Source organism: Sesamum indicum, linkage group LG6 (assembly GCF_026168435.1).
Source record: "Sesamum indicum cultivar Baizhima isolate 11 linkage group LG6, ASM2616843v1, whole genome shotgun sequence".
In the NCBI taxonomy this organism is placed as follows: domain Eukaryota; kingdom Viridiplantae; phylum Streptophyta; class Magnoliopsida; order Lamiales; family Pedaliaceae; genus Sesamum; species Sesamum indicum.
Window position 1 is genome coordinate 17,652,618 of NC_142662.1, and position 17,289 is coordinate 17,669,906.

The following is a 17,289-nucleotide window of genomic DNA, read 5'->3' on the forward strand; positions in this document are numbered from 1 at the left end:
CCATATCCTTAGTGCGTTAGAGCATTAAGAGAACTTTTTCGTAGTATGAGAGAACTGGGAAGGACGCACCTCTAGTGTACCAGTAATTATGCCCACGGTAAATGCTGGGTAGTCAAATACTAAGCAGATAATTGCTGAAAATATCTAAGTAATAAGCCCACCCCAAGGTGAGTGCTCTCATGTTCCATTATGTGCATCACTATGGTCCTCAACTAGAGCATGCAACAGTCTCATGGGATCCCAAACCTCGAGCATGATGGGGTGATGAAGCTCTGTGTACTGATAATATCCTCTAACCGAAGGGTACAACTGCAACAGAGTCCTATGAACAAGCAGAGATTGGAAAATATATAGTAGTTCGAAACGGCATTGTTAAGTAGTAGTCATCATATTAGAAACAATATAACGTACCTATGACATTAATGGTTGTAGCTCATTGGGAAAATCCATATAGAATGTTTTAACATCATAACGAATGCCTCGTATCTCAATGATGTTCTGGAACTGATGAAATCACTTTTTCCAACTTGTAGAATTTCTAACTGACCTGGTCTCAAGTGTAAGGATATCCAAATTTTATCTTAATCCACGAGCCCAATGAGCCATGTGTGCCTTCGTACGATGATCGTCTCTTATGGGCACTCGAGTGTTGTATCCATTCATAATGAGCTCTAGGAAGAATCAAGAATTTTTGTGCACATATCTCTACTTAATTTAAATTATTTCAAAATGACAAGAGAATCATCTACATTTAAATATTTTCTTTCTGGTTCTTCGTGAATGTATGATGTCATAAGAAAATCATGACTTTTGCATGATCGTATTGTGATGCTTGATTTATGTGTTTAATTGTGTCCTCACAATTTTTATCTTTTAGGTGAATCTTGATGTCGAGAATCCAGGATTATAATATGCTATTTTTTGATATTGATAACCAATATGATAAAAGTGTACCGTGTAAATAACATGTTACAAAATGATCAAAAGAAAAATAGTAATTATAGTCTTTTTCAACATTTTTAATATTTTAAAATGGGTTATGCTGACGTCATCACTGTGATAAAAATGGTCAACTTACCCCAAATTTTGGAAGAGAAAGAGAAAAGATTAAGAAAAAATATATACATATAATTGGAGCCAAAGATAGCATTTGAAAGAAGCTAAGTAGATAATTTCCCCAATTGAATTCAACTTTCTAATTTAATCACTATATAATTATAATTATAACCCACATTGTTTAATTGGTTAAACCTATGAAAAATTGATTAAATAAAATGAGTCATCATAAAATCCTCAATTATATGAAAACTCAATTCGATTAAATGGAAAGATAAACACCAAATCAAATTTCAACAAATTCCAATATTAAGATATTAATATTAAATAGTTTTTCTGACGTACTTACTTTTTTATTAAGGAATTGTCGTTTAATACAGTATTAGAGGGGCCAACAAAAGGTCTTGACTTCTAATTTTATAGTCTTCTATTTATAAAATAATTTCACGTGCAGGGTTTGCACGTAAAGAAGATATGCAAATTTATTAATATGAAATGATTTTTCTATCAACTTAGATTTTTAGATGAGATAGTCGTTTAAAATCAAGTGAAAAATATAGCTGGTACTTAAGATTTTATTTTATTGACCAACCAAATTAAACTTCTATAACTTGTTCAGAAAATCCACAAAATTCAACATGCTAAACTTTAAAGGAATAACTATAATTACGTGATTTTTTTAGGATTTGAAGTATTATCTAATTTTTAAAAAAAATAAAGTGAAACATTATATATATATATATATATTTAATAAATCAATTATAATTGTATTATAAATTTCAATCATCAACATGAATATGCAATTATTTATCGATTCAAATATGTATAATTAATCAATTATTATTATATTATACCCTGATTGAACCGGCCAGCCGAGAACTGAACCCATGAACAGTTTGGGTTTCCCAACAAAATTGATGAAGTGAAACTCTAGACGAAGCGGTCAAAACAAGTTTTAGAAGAAGAAAACAAGGAAAGAAAGAAACTCCATAACGAAGTTGTTTTATCTTCTCTTAGAATTTCTTTCTCTAAATTTTCGGCCAACAACTCCATAATGTATGTCTTAGTCTAGTTGCTGAAGTTAAGACTGAGATCTCATCAATATATTTCGAGTCATGGGTTCAAGTCTCATTAAATATGTGGGTATTTTTTTTTATTTTTAGTTATTTGTTGAATTGATGTAATTTTTTTACTGGTCTTAGTTGTATTAATGTATTAGTTGAATCGATGTATTACTAAAAAAAAAAACCTTCCCCAAAATTTTGGTCCAGATTTTCCGTCAACAAGCTTTTCACCGAATTATTCCCAAGACTTTTTCCAAAATAATATATTATTTTTAAATAATTTTTAAATTCAAAATTTACTAGTATTGTGGGGAATAGATTATAATATTTATTTTTAAATTATGCATTTGTTTATTGAATTAATTGCATATTTATTTTAAATTTGCTTTTATTCATCTCTTTTTTATTTAGTTTATTCGATTGATATATAATGAATTAATGTGCTAAATATATATACATGTGATATATATTTTTTCAACTCATTTTAACCGTTCGGACCATGACCTATTTATTTTTCTTGTTTGATTTTTAAAATATTAATTACAATAGATTTTATGAGATTCAAACCCATGACTCTTTTAATATGATGTCTCAAATTCCACAATTAAGCTAAATTCAATTGACAAGTAAAGACATAATATTTTAAACAGTGAAAATAGAGAGAATATATAGTGAGCAGCCCCAGCCGGTAAACATGCAAGTCGAGTAGGTCGTATACTGTTCGTGCATGAATTTTGTGGTCTAAGCTACATCACAAGTAAGTCGTGCTAACCAAAAATGCAACATCGCTAATTGCGTGACCGAATTAGTCTCAGCCACACAAATTGTGATGAAAGAAAATTATGATGCCGTTGGTGTGAATTTGTATTTATACATATGAATTGTGAGTTGTCAAATCAATACAAAATAATGTGATTATATGTAATTCAACAATTCATAATATATGTAAGCATTACGGGTGCAAGTCAAGTCGAATTTATTGGTTTGATTTCGAGCCTAAGTTGAGTTTACTTGAGCTTGAGCTCTATTATTTCTGTTCACCAGCCGGCTTTCGAGCTTTTTTTTTTTTTTTTTTTCTTCTTGAATATTTTTGTAATTTATTTATTTATTTATTTATTAGTACTTATGTATTTAACTACATATTTAATATTATAGATCAAGTTTATATTCAAAATTTACCATATATTGAAATTATTAATCAATACTCATATTTTAATTTAGGATAATATAAAATATGATATTTTTATTTATATTATCTAATATCTTTCTAAAAATAAGATTAATCAACAATATTTCAGTAAGTTTTGATAATTTTTCTGTAAATAGTTATTTTTGTATAAATTTTATTGTTATATCTTTTAATATCAATTTGTAATCTCTTATACTTTTTGTAAATTAAAAAGTTTTAACAATTAACTTATAATTTCTTTATATTTATTTGTGAGTATTTATTTGTACCAAGAGACCTAATATGTCGTCTATTTTATACTCATTAACTTATGTTGAAATTTGGTGATTCGCATTATTTAATAATAATAATGATGCCGATGATAATGATGATTGAACAATTTTACTTGATTTTATCTCATTATATATGCATATATATAATGAGTATGAATCACTCTTTGGTTTAAAATATTGTTCTTTTCATTTGTGTATAATTAAAAGATATAAAAATTTAAACTGGCATTATCACTCAACTCCTAAATCTTCAATCTGAGCACAGCCTTCTTAAGGGAAAAATGTAATTTAGCCCTTTATGATATTATATATGTGTAAATTACTTACCTATGAAAAAAATTAGCAATTTATCACATGTTTTTTAAAATACAACAATTTACTCCCTCTGTATTTTTTAAATTAAGCAATTTATGCCCAGACGGGGGTAAATTGATATTTTTGTTCATAGGGGGATAATTTGCTCATTTCTAATATCATATGGGATAAATATCATTAAACCCCTTCTTTATAATATGGCCATTCTAAGGAAACAAAAAAAAAAAAAAAAAATCAAGCTTGTTAACAACGAGCTCAAACACCTTGTTTGGTGCACGAGGTAGGCTCTTGAGGTTGGTCAGGTAAATTGACACCTGGCGATGTTAGATCATTTATATAAATATCTCATTTTTTTAATAAAATTATAAGTATATTCCTTGATGAGGGAGTTGTAATTACAAGTACACATGATCTATTCAGTAGCGAAATTCTACGCAAATACCGCATAAAGTACATTAATTAAGGAGAGTATACATAATTTTACAAAGGGCAGGAGGTGTTTGCATAATTAGACATAACATTAGAAAGTGTTGATGTAATTTACCTATATAAATATTATGTATGTATGTATGTATGTATATATAAGGGATAATTACATCTACATCCCCTGATTATGGTTTATTTATACAATTTTTTCTGTCTTTTAAAGTATTACACATACACCCATAAAAAATGTCAATATTATTTATATAAACTATTGTTACTTTCTAAAATATTACACGTACACCCCCTGAAACATCAACAACATTATACAAACTACTCCTACTTTTTAGTTGCCAGAAGAGGGTTTCTCAATTACGTAAAAAATATAAATAATTTGTATAAATATACCTATCGCGTACTGAAATTGAATAACATCGTAACGATAAAAAAATCTTCACAAAAATTCTAAAATACTATAAATTAGAGTGTGTAAATATAATTACCACAACGTATTATAGACACAAGGGGTGTTGGTAGGAATGGGGTCAGAACATTTAAGGCAATGTTGTGTGGTTGGTAGTGTTGTGAATCTTTATGGGAATTAGGTGAGGGTTCAGATCTTTCTTGTACCCAAATTTCCCAACACCCCCTTCACTGCTAATTCATTGCCTCAAACCAGACATGTCCTCATGGACAGATTTTGTGGGGGAAGGAATATTCTTTTTTTTTTTTTAAATTAAACCATTTGGATTGGGAGTTTTTTTTAATCCCGTCCCTTCTCTATAAACAGGAAAAAAGCTAAATGTATAACAGAGAATACTAACTCCCTAATTTTATCTAAAAAGCTATAAACAAGAAATACTACTCCACTAACAAAGAGTACAACAAGGGGAAGGAATATTGTTAAATCGCATTTCATCACAACCACGCGCCCTACCCAAACATTGGCAGGACCATTTTTTGGAGTAGTTAAATGTGGTCCCCTCCATTGTTCTTCCTACGAATGGAAAAATATAAACTCAGTATTCTTTAGAGGTATTTGCAATTATTTAAAATAAATATTTAATAATTTATTACTGAATCAAAGTAGAATTTTGACTTTTGTTTTTTAGTTGATTTAAGTCAAAAGTTATAAATAATTTTTTTATCAGGTTTTGCAATTTATCAATAAAATTATAAATATTAAGTGAATTTTCTGTTTTATTTTCGTTTCCAAACATTCTCAACTTTCATTATTTCTTAATTTATAACTATTTTCCACGATTTGTTTTTAATTATATGTAACAACTATTACAAACACCCCTAACAATAGATGGGAGATAACATTTGTCTAAATTACAATTTGAGGGAGGACAATTTTTCAAAAATATAGTGCCCAATGTTTAAAAATAATAAAATATTGGGAGTGGAAAAGAATTAATATAACTATACCAAGTCATCCATTATCATTCCACCAACACATCACTTTAATTATTCTAATCCAAATCGAGTTCCAAACTTTTTATGCAAAAGAGTTGGAATGTTTGAAGTAGATTATAAATCTCTATAACTCCAGTAGAATATAGGTAACACACAAACTCAAGTGACAGACCGGTCGGTATATTCTTTCTGTTATTTTCTCCATTAAATAGAAAAACATCAAAGATTTTACGTCTCAAAAGACAAAGGTACCAAGTGGAGGTCTACTTAGAGGGTGTTTAAGATCGTTTCAAAATATATTTCTTAACTTTTAACTTTAAAACATTGATAAATAATCGATTCGTCTATTATAAAAATAAACAAACAAATACAATTAATATAGAAAAATACTCGCAGAATAATTGGATTTGAACATATGACCTTATAGTATGCTCGGACTCACTCACTTAGAGAAACAATTAAATTTTTTTTGAGTAAATTATTATAATTATATCAAAAATTAAATAATTAACAACTAATTTATTAATAATTTATAATTTATTAATAATTATTATTAAAATAAATCGATACTAAAAGTTTGACGGGACTCGAACCAATTAGAAATAAACTCAAGGACTAGTAATGAGAAGAATTTGGACAAAACCATCAGTTGCCAGCAGTTGACAGCAGTACCCAACAACAGTACTGATGTCAATTCCCTTTCTTGTCTGTCTGAAATGGTGAAGATCTTCAAGATATGGATCAAGAAAGAATCGAATATACTGTTACATTCAAACCCCTTTGTGTTTACTTTTTAATTAGCTTTAATTCACTTTGCCCCTCGTACTATAATATACTATCAAAAACACCCCTTTACTATTAGAATCTTCAATTACAATCCGCTCCAAATTTTAAAAATTCTGTCTTAAATGGACAGAAATAGCCCTATACTTTTTTCTTTTTAATCTCGATAGCCTTATGTCTTAATATATAAAAATTTAAATTCATTTACTTCTTATTAACCGTCGTGGCACGTTTCACCTGCATAATATAATAAATAATCTTTAACATTTTAAATTATACTATAAATAATAATATAATATATAAACCAACAGATCAAATTTCACAAAAAAAAAAATAAAGAAAAGAACTAACTTAAGGGCACTATCAATACAACCAAAAATTGGTATTACAGTGTTTGAAATCGTCATTTGTGAATGAAAATTACTTGTATATTTATATATATATGTATTAGTGTATAGAATAAGTATAGATATAAACTTACACATTAAATTTCATAAAAAAAAAAGAAAGAAAAGAAAAGAAAAGAAAACTAACATAAAAGTATTATCGACAAAAAAAAGCAAATTAGTGTCGTGGTACGGTGGTTTGTGAGTAAAAGAGACTTTTATATATATATATATATATAATAGGAAAAAATACAATTTACCCCCTTGTTATTTGAGAAATGAGTAAAAAAAATCTTGTGAAAAATAAAATAGTAAATTACCCTCTGTATTTTGAAAAAATAAGCAAATTACCCCTATTTGCTTATTTTTCCAAAACACAGGGAGTAATTTACTAATATTTTCTGTATTTTGAAAAAAATAAACAAATTATCCCCTCTGTATTTTGAAAAAATAAGCAAATTACCCCTAGGGGTAATTTGCTTATTTTTCCAAAACACAGGGGGTAATTTACTAATTTTTTTCATAGGGGGTAATTTGCTTATTTTTTCAAAACACAGGGGGTAATTTACTAATTTTTTTCATAGGGGGTAATTTGCTTATTTTTTCAAAACACAGGGGGTAATTTACTAATTTTTTTCATAGGGGGTAATTTGCTTCATTTAACCCATATATATATATATATATATACTAGTATAGATATAGCATTTTGGCCCCTTCAAAATTTATTAATTCACGTAAGAATAGTTAAAAATATGTTTGTTTTATTTTAGGTAAATTCGATTAAGTATCTATATAAAAGATCAATACAATATTACACTAATGAAATATATGTTGTGTTGAAGTTTCATATTTAAAATATTCTTTCATGTTTATTTCTAGTATGCTTTATTCACATGAAAAATTAATTAGACAGTATAGTGATTTACTTTATATCGTAAGTTTCAAACAACATAAAAAATATGGGTAAATTATATTTTGCCTATCCGAATTATACCAGTTTTTACACTGTCATTGAAACTTTTTTTGTGTCAACTTACCATCTCAACTTTACAAAATTTGCACTCTAACATATATGATCGTCTTTTTGTTGATTTTCTATCCAAAAAAATCACATGCTGTGCATATATGAAAAATATCACATAATAATTATAAATGACACAGTGCAAAATTTTATAAAGTTGAGATGGTAAATTGACAAAAAAAAAAAAAAAAAAATCGCAGAGTGTAAAGACATGCATAATTCTTAGCAATTAAATTAAGATAAACAAAAAATGGAAGCTACAATTAAGTATAAAGCCTTCGGGAAGAAATTTTTTAAGGAAAAAAATATATATTTGCAATAAAAATTTCAACTAATTTTTACCCTTCATATAATCTGATTTTGGATCTTTTATTTTTTCCAGAATTTCATTATTACGTATTTTCTTTATTTAAGTTTATATTTGAAATGTATTTGTTTATTCTTATTAAGGAATAAGGATATTTTTATTGTTTTTTCAAATTAAATTACGAGGAGTTTTTGAGGATTATAGAAATAGAAGGGTTTTTCAATACCATCTTCATAGTATTAGAAGAGCAAAATGCATTTAATTTTTTTAATTATTTACCGTACATTTATAAATCACCTCAATTTTTTAAATGTATTACAGACTTAATTAAGCTCATAAATACCTTTTAAATTAGGATGTAGATAATTAATTTATTGACATTGAATCACAGCTCCCAAGTTTTAGAAATGGGTATGGGCCAATTGAAATTGATTTTGATGGTGTGACGATGTTTTTGTGTTGGCAGATTGAATTTTTTATTTCAAATTTTATGCTGCTTCTACTTTATTTAACACATACAATCGCTAGAAAAATTATAATACATAATTATAATTAATTGTCATGATTAATAATAAATAATTGTAGTAAATAATTATTGATCACAATCGCGCAATGCATGATTTTTGCGAGGGTGACTAAAAGATTTGTTGTGGTTTAAATGTTTTTACCATGGCTCTTAGCCGTGGCAAAAAAAAAATTTTATGGTGGAAAAATTAATTTTTGCATCGATTTATTTAACTGTAATTAATAAAAGTCATTTACTATACTTTTTAGACATACCTACTAATATTAAAGCTAATAATAATTTTTTTTTCTAATGGGCATATTATTTATATAAAATAATTTTCTAAATAAAATACATAACATCATCTTTATACACGTAATATATATATATATATATATATTAAACAGAAGAAATGATGTAATATAATTTAAAATAAAAAATCAAATTATGGATACACAATTATTCAATGCAAAACTGGATCATGGGTTGTTTCCACTATTTAAAGAATTAGTAATACTATATGCTAGTTTCAATGATATTAATTTTTATAATAATAATAATAAAATCCAATTGTATATGAATAATCATTATATATAGTGACAATATTAAAATTATCACTTATGTTAATAATATTATTTTTTATCATACTGCTATTCATAGAAGAAGAAAAAACAAAGTATCATTATACATGCAATATAAATGTCATAGCACTATAATTAAAAAAAAATTAATTTTACTTTACATTATAAATGACTACAATTTAAAATCATCGTAAATCAATAACTATATACTAAGGCCAAATATGGTCAATAAAATTTTCCATAATTTTAGCTATAATAAAAATATTTGCCATATTTTTTGGTTATGATTAAATGACCATTACACAGTCGAGTTAATTTAAATTCATTACGATTTTTTTTCCTTTCGACTATAATAATTAATCATGATGGTGAAATTTATATTTCTTCTGGTCCAAAGAGACAATTTAAAAAATACTATATAATTATTAGTGGACAACTTAAATACTAATCATTGTCGCTATTAAGCTTGTAAACTAGTGAAATCCATCATTCTGATAAAAACAATATTTTTTTAATCACTAATTGTGATTATCATTAGGAACACTTTTTCCCATTTTAATTACTTAATAATATTTTTTTAATTAGTACATATATTTTAATATTGATCGAACTTAGCTTGTCTAGACAACCAAAAAAAAAAAAAAAAAAAACCCAAGCGGGCCCAAATATTTTAAACCTTATTTTCTACTAATTGCTTGTTTTAATAAAAGAAGATGTATAAAAATAATTATGGGCCCTACCATATTTAACATATAGTGATTTTAAATAAAATGGAACAAAAATTGGTGGTTGCTTATTAGTGGTGAACTTCATCAATCGGTCAATATTTAATAATAATCATAACAATCGGTACACGTTGATGCATCACGTTAAATACGTAACATCAAACATTTACTAATAATGACTAATCATGGGATGAAGCAAACAATGACTAGTGGATATATATGTATATGTGAAAGAAATATATTTGGAAGATTGAAGGCAATCCACTACTATATTTGTTTTTATTTATAAGTTATTTTCAGGATAAGTCAAATATACCCAATATTTGCCATCATTTAAAAACACTTTATTTAGGTGTTTTCAAACTGTTTTAGCATAAATATATACATTTGTATATACACATATATATACATAAATATATATAAAAAAGACATGATTTGACAATGAATAGTAATTCTTGTCTCTCAAAACACAACATTAAACATACCATACTTATTTTAAATTATCTTCGAAAATAAATCCAAACATACATATTATCTCTAACACATACTTATTTATCTTTGTTTTTCTCTCTCTATCTCAACAAAACACTTAAAAAATGAATCCAAACATTATAGAGATTTTTTGGTTGAGAGAACTTAGGAGAATCCGAGGCAGATATATGATATTGGGTGCATGTCCAAAAGACAAATTCCAGAATCAAGAAAGATATATACTCCACTGTTAGAGATGTAACTATATGTTTTTCGCATATTGTGTGGTTAAATTCATAGTATATTCGGTGTTTTTTGGGATTAAATTGTAATTTTTGTTCTCTGCTTTTTGTATTTGACGTTTTAGTTTTTTTTTTTTTTAGGGTAGTGAATAGATTTCATAATTTTTTTTATTTTTTGTGATTTTGATTTTTCAGTCTCAGAAATTTGTAAATATTATCGGGAAAAAAATATGCGCCTCACACGTACTTTCTTTAATTTAGGGCTTTTATTCTCGTTGATCAATTTAATAGACCAAAGGGGACATACAATAAAAGTTACTGGACTTATTTTGCCTCGTAGATAGATATGACTAAAACGCCAAAAAATAAAAAGTATAGGACCAAAAATTTGCTTTCATGCCGGCAGAGATGAACCAATGAGACCAAAGGACCCAAATTAAAAAAAATTTGCGGCAAGATTTGCAAACTCCAGCTAATAAATCACATTTCAACATTTGCAAATTCTTATAATGAAAAGAACACCTAAAAGTCCATCGAAAAAATCATATTGCAGTTCCTAGCTTGAAAAAGAAATTTAAAAAAGGAAAATCCCTCAAGAATAGTATCTACGGCCTACGTAGCTAAGTCTCGACCTCTTACTTCTAGCTGATGAAAAGCAGTCGTTTCTGTTAGTCGTCTTGGATCTGTATTTCTTGTATTCTCTGGATCGAATAGCTAATTCCATGATTTTTATATCTTCACATATCTCCTGTCTAGATAGGGACGACATGCTCGGCAGAATGTCCTTTTGAAAGTCCTTCATTCTCCTCCCTCGCCTCAACTTCACACCGTGATCCTTCTTATTTGAGCTGCTTACTTCAAATGGAGTTGATGACATGCAGTATTCCTCGGCACTGCACTCCCGTTGATTTAGCACAATTGCTTCATAGGATTCGGATGAGCTTTGTGGAACGTCCTTCACGACATTATGGTTTCCCTTTGTTTTTTGGGTCTCGAGAACATGATCTTTAATTCGAGTTGAACATTCCGATGAAAAGTATAAGAGAGAGACAGCTCCTTTTCGGACCATAATATCGACGTCTTCCTTCTTCGGATAAGACTGAGATTTCATTTCCACTGAAGTCGCCACATTGTGCTCAACTGGTTTCGTGGTAACTAGAGAAGACTCAGAATTTTGGAATACACTAGCCGAAACATTTGAGTTTGACGTACCAATACCACATTCCCTTGTCCTAGTGTTGCTTGATATATCGTCTGTGGTCCCATCAGACTTGCAAGAGACGGGAGATCTATTGCTGTCTGTGCCCTCAAGAAGTTCTTGACAGGAGTAATGCGAATGCAGCTTCTCTTCTTTATTCTTCTTACTATTCATTTCAGGTATAAATGTCTTCTGACAGGCTTGGTCAGCTAAACTTATTTCAGATTCTGCTTTTTTGAGTCTAACGTTGGTGTCTTTATTGTCCGAAGGTGGTCGACAAACAGAACCAGTACCCTCAGAGCACAATATACTTCCACAAATATGTTCCCCAGTACATCTGCTTGGTAAAGTTGTCAAAGTTGAGTTCGCCATGTCCTGGCGACCCATCACCAATGCAGACGACTCATTAGAGCAATTATTCTTTGGTTTTCGCCAGTCAAGATCCGTCAAATGAGTGGGTTGACCATATCTGCCAACCTCGTCATCTGTAACACCTGAAGAGGTACACTTTGAGGGATTGGATGTCCAGTGATCAATCGAGTGAACGGATGATTCATCAGGAAGAGCCTTGTTGAGGTCCAGTTCTCCCACTTCATGAGAAGTAAACAGCTTTCTTCTGGCTGACATACTTTTCTGTGGGAGCTCATCATGGCATTGTTCAACACCTGCAGAAGGATTTAACCAAAATCAGAAATCAAAAACAGAAAACTAATTGTGTGCTCATAAGCTAGTATTAATGGGCCCACCTTGATTGAAGTGTTTCCTTTCAAGAAGAATTGGTCTGCTATCTGTGACTGAGGGAGATTCTGAAATCCTGTAAAAAACATCAGTTTTCCTACTTCTGAAACTGAAACTGCAACTGGATCCACCAAATTCATGCTTTGCTCCAGAGTTAGTGACCTGGATGGGACACCCAAGCCCATGTCGGGTCACAAGATCTCCAAAATAAGTGGATCCTTCTAAACTAGTAGTCTCTCGGGAAGGAGAACATATAATCTTATCCTTGCAGGATTTTCTGCTACCAACTTTTTGCCAAGCTTCTGCATCTGCTCCCAGAGAGAGCTTAAGCTCCTCCATGGAAGACAATTTATCATCATAGACGTCATACTTCATTTTTCCAGAAACTTCTTGAGTGACACAACCATAACTTTCGCTTGTAAGGCCTTCATCATCATGGGTGTAATGACTAGGAGAAAGTTCGAGATCTAGAGGCCTTCTCTGGTGCCTTGGGATAGCTCTGTGCTCTTGTAGACAAGGATTCTTCATAGATCTTGAGGAGCATATCTGATAAACATGAATTTACTCGAGGTATTACATGATGAGCGGGATATATATCTCGAACAAAAATGATTCTGCTACAATACAACAGTTCCTAATACAAGTAGCCATCTAGAATAAACACTTGCTCTTTCTTCTCTTTACTATTATTCCTTTAAACATATACATGTTGCTTTAGTCGTTCCTTTATAAAGCACAATTCACACCCCAAAAACACAAAAAAGAAGATTAAGAAAAATGAGGCAAAGCTGAATATATAAATAACGGACATAAAGCCCAATACTTGAAGATTCTTGGTATTGACATACACAGTAAGCAAGCTACTTTTGTTCATTACCATGTGAACTTCACCCAACTTCGTTTCTGTTGCTAGGGATTCATATTTCATGTGTTTCGAGAAAGGACCAACAAAAAAATGTGGGCTGTCTCCACCGCTCCTTTTAGGGTCCAGCTCCTTCATCATTATCTTTTGAATTTGATAGAGCCGATGGAGTTCAAGGACCTAAATAGAATCAGCAGCAGACAAACAAACTAAGACAGAGGGAGAAGCACAAAACAGAAGAATTATCGGACTTAAACAAGATAATAGCCATGCAACAATCAAAATACTGGTAATTGCAGCTAAATTTATCAAACTTAACATAGATTAGCAAAAGCACCTGGTTCCTGAAAATCTCCTCCTGATTGAGCATGGTTTGTGTTAAAACATTTTGCAAAGAATCATCAAATCCCAGCACCATATTTACTCCAGAATCACTGCTTATCAACATCCTGTTCTTGGCTCTCTGTTAAATCTGCATATTCAAGCTTCAAAGCTTAAAAATATATATGATAACCAAAAAATCCTCATCTTACATTACACAAGCTATTCTTGAGGAAGAAATTGGAACTGATGCATCAGAAGTCATACTCATGAGACATATTAGAAAATAAAGCATATATAAACCAAGAACAAGATTTGATTAGGGAAGAACTAGAAGACGTTGATATCTTAAGTTCATCATAATGATTTTCCAAATTATACTTGGAGATATAAGTAATAGATGATTTTTCGATTCCATGATACCGGAATAATACATCCCTTCCAGTCCCAATACTCAAAACATTGCAGCTAGTAACAAGTCTTGTCAATCTTACTGGGCCCAAGAAAACATAATGTTAAAGATGATCCGATCACTATCACAAAAACTATCCTGGAAATTACCAAGGGCTGAAATGGTCAAAAGTGTCATCAGACTCCAACTTTTAGTTCACCAAAAATTCAATTTCCAGTGTATGATTCACTATTCTATCCACCAAAACTGAATCATTTCAGAACAAAGACATCCTATATTCCAAATTCTTGTCCAAGGAAATCCTAGTACTCTTTCTAAAGTACACTAAAAATGGAATTCTGAGCTCGCAAACAGTTCCAAGTTGTAACAGATGGCAACAAAGTAGTAGCAAGAAGACCACTAATAAATTTAGATATTTCATGCCCTGATTGTTTTACCAAACAAGCATCCTAACTTTACCCACTACTAGCAATAATCAAATGAAGTCAATAAAGATAAACAAAAAGAACATGCAAGTTGCAGCAAGACCCTATTTGGTTGGAACAGGAAATACTTAATTTCAACATGTACATTTCCCGTGATAATTTCTGGGATTTCGCTTTCTGGGTATTTCAAAGATCAATGGAAATGGCAACAGAACAATCAACTGGGCACAGATTTCCCCAACCCAACGTGAAAACATGAACAAAATTTCTTCTTTTCTTTTTCTACTCATTTTCTCATCTCCTCTTGTTCCTATTGTTCATGAATCCATTTTCTGTGGATCTTGAGTGATGGGCACGAAACTTTGAGCACAAACACAACATATACATAATCCCTTGTACACATTTATACGCGTAACAAATGGATTTATACTAACACGTACAAACGCACAGAGAGAGAGAGAGAACTAACCAGCAGAGAGAAGAGATTAAGAAAGAGAGGACGTTAGAAACAACACAAGACAGAGACTTTAGCCATTGGGAGTGTAGATTACACCAAACAAACCATATTTAGAGATCCTTAAACCGTAGTAATAAATGCTAGCACTCCCCTCCACACACACAGCACGCATGTAGAGAGGGAAAGAGAGATGGGGAAAGATTAGAGAGAGAGAGAGAGAAGGGAAAGAAACTGAAAGGAATCGAATCAGAAAGACCCGGGGGCGAGGACAGAGGTGGGGGAAGGGAAAAGGAAAAAGGAAAGAGAAATTCTTTTTCTTTCTGCGTGTGGTGTGTGAGTGTGTGTTTTTGCGTGTGATTTACCGCAAGACTAGTGTGTATTCATTGATACACACGTTCTCTCTCTCTCTCTCTCTCTCTCTCTATATATATATATCGCACTCTCACTCTCTCTCTCTATATATCTCACTCTCACTCTACACGCTATTTTCTGCTTCTGGGATTCTCTCTCTCTCTCTCTCTAAAACTAAAATTTTTCCCGATTTTTTCACTTTTGGTTTGTCTGTAGTCTGCTGAAATTTGCGCTTTATTAGATTTCTGGAGTGACCAGTCAGAAGACAGTTACACGTACACAAGGACAAATACGTCAATTCACTCCTACATCTATATTTATACTAATACCCGTATTTGTGACACACTGTGTATATACAAATTTTACAATAATATTTAAAACAGAATATCTTAAAAGTATTTATTCTTTTATAAAAGATTTAGAAAATGATAAGTTAATTTAACGTATAATAAAATGATGTCAAAAAAAGATGCATGAAAATTAAAAAAATAATTAAATATAAAAAAATAGAGGAAGTCGAAAATTATAAGATGAATAAAAAAATAAATTAAAAATTAAAAAAAGACAAAAAAAAGGGAGAAACACCAAAAAAATGCTTTCTCATAATAATATCGAGTACTAATTAAATATAATAATTATATTTTTAATTACATAATTTTAAAAATTAATTATCATTATTTTTAAATAAAAATAATTCTACGTCATTTTAACATTACTACGTCAATTTTTTGTTATTTTGATAATGCCTTAAGTTGATTCTTTTTTTGTTTCTTTATTGTGTTTTTTTTAAAATATGATTTGTTGAAAAATTATTTGTTATATGCACATAAGAAGGCCGTGTCATGACGAGTAATGTATATATATATATATATATATAATTAACTGCATCACTTGTTACTCTTTATTGACCAAATCTCTTAATAAGTCCCCTTCTATGTGCACTAGAAAAAATATTATTTTACGTTACGGTTAATTATTATAGTTAAAAAAAAAATTGTGGCAAATACAAATCAATCACGGCTTCTCAACGGTTGTTACCTATTGTTTCTGTAGGTATGGCCAAAATATTAGTCATCGCCAAAACTATGGCAAATGTTGGCTATGGCTAAAAATCATGGCAATATTGATTAATCGTGATAAAAATTTAAATTTTTTCATTAATTTTATTTAACTATAGTTAATAGTATTACCAGTATTTTTAAGTCGTGATCATTTATAGTGTATCAAATACTCAATTTTTTTGTAGTGGCGTTTTATCCCGTTTTAGTCCTTCATCTCTCAAATGCACCATAATAGTTTCTCATCTTCAAAGTATATCTTAATATGGGCCTGGTTGTGTAAGTTTTAACGTATCTAATTAAAATGGATGGAATATTCCACTGATGAGAGGTAAAAAATGAAGGGGAAAAAAAGGTCATGTACTTTAATAATTTGTCAACAATATAAAAAAAATTTTTATGTACCCCAATAATATTATTTTTTTATATCTAAATAAAACTTGAAATTTTAATATAACAACCACATATTAATTATTCAGAAAAATAAATGAATTTAATACATGCAAGTTGAGATATATTCTTTAAATTTTGCAATGCTCAATGTTGAATTTAGACATAAAATATAAGTTAATAAACATATGATTTTCTCATAAATATTAAGAAATAAAGATGATAGAAAATAATAAAATAATAGAAATATTATGACCAAGATTGATAATCAATATGGAAAAAAAAATCAAATTTCTAAAATTAAGATGAAATATATAT

At 29.6% G+C, this 17,289-nt stretch overlaps 1 protein-coding gene across 1 annotated transcript; it reads right to left on the reverse strand.

The window, feature by feature from the left end:
* Window positions 1-11,217: 11,217 nt before the first annotated feature.
* On the reverse strand, window positions 11,218-15,689 carry LOC105164291 (uncharacterized). The gene is made up of 5 exons (XM_011082910.3): window positions 15,185-15,689; window positions 13,895-14,029; window positions 13,573-13,737; window positions 12,704-13,241; window positions 11,218-12,622 (listed from the first exon to the last, which is right to left on the reverse strand). The coding sequence occupies exons 2-5, from the start codon at window positions 14,003-14,005 to the stop codon at window positions 11,352-11,354; spliced, it is 2,085 nt and encodes a 694-aa protein (XP_011081212.1). The 5' UTR covers window positions 14,006-14,029; window positions 15,185-15,689; the 3' UTR covers window positions 11,218-11,351.
* Window positions 15,690-17,289: the final 1,600 nt, after the last annotated feature.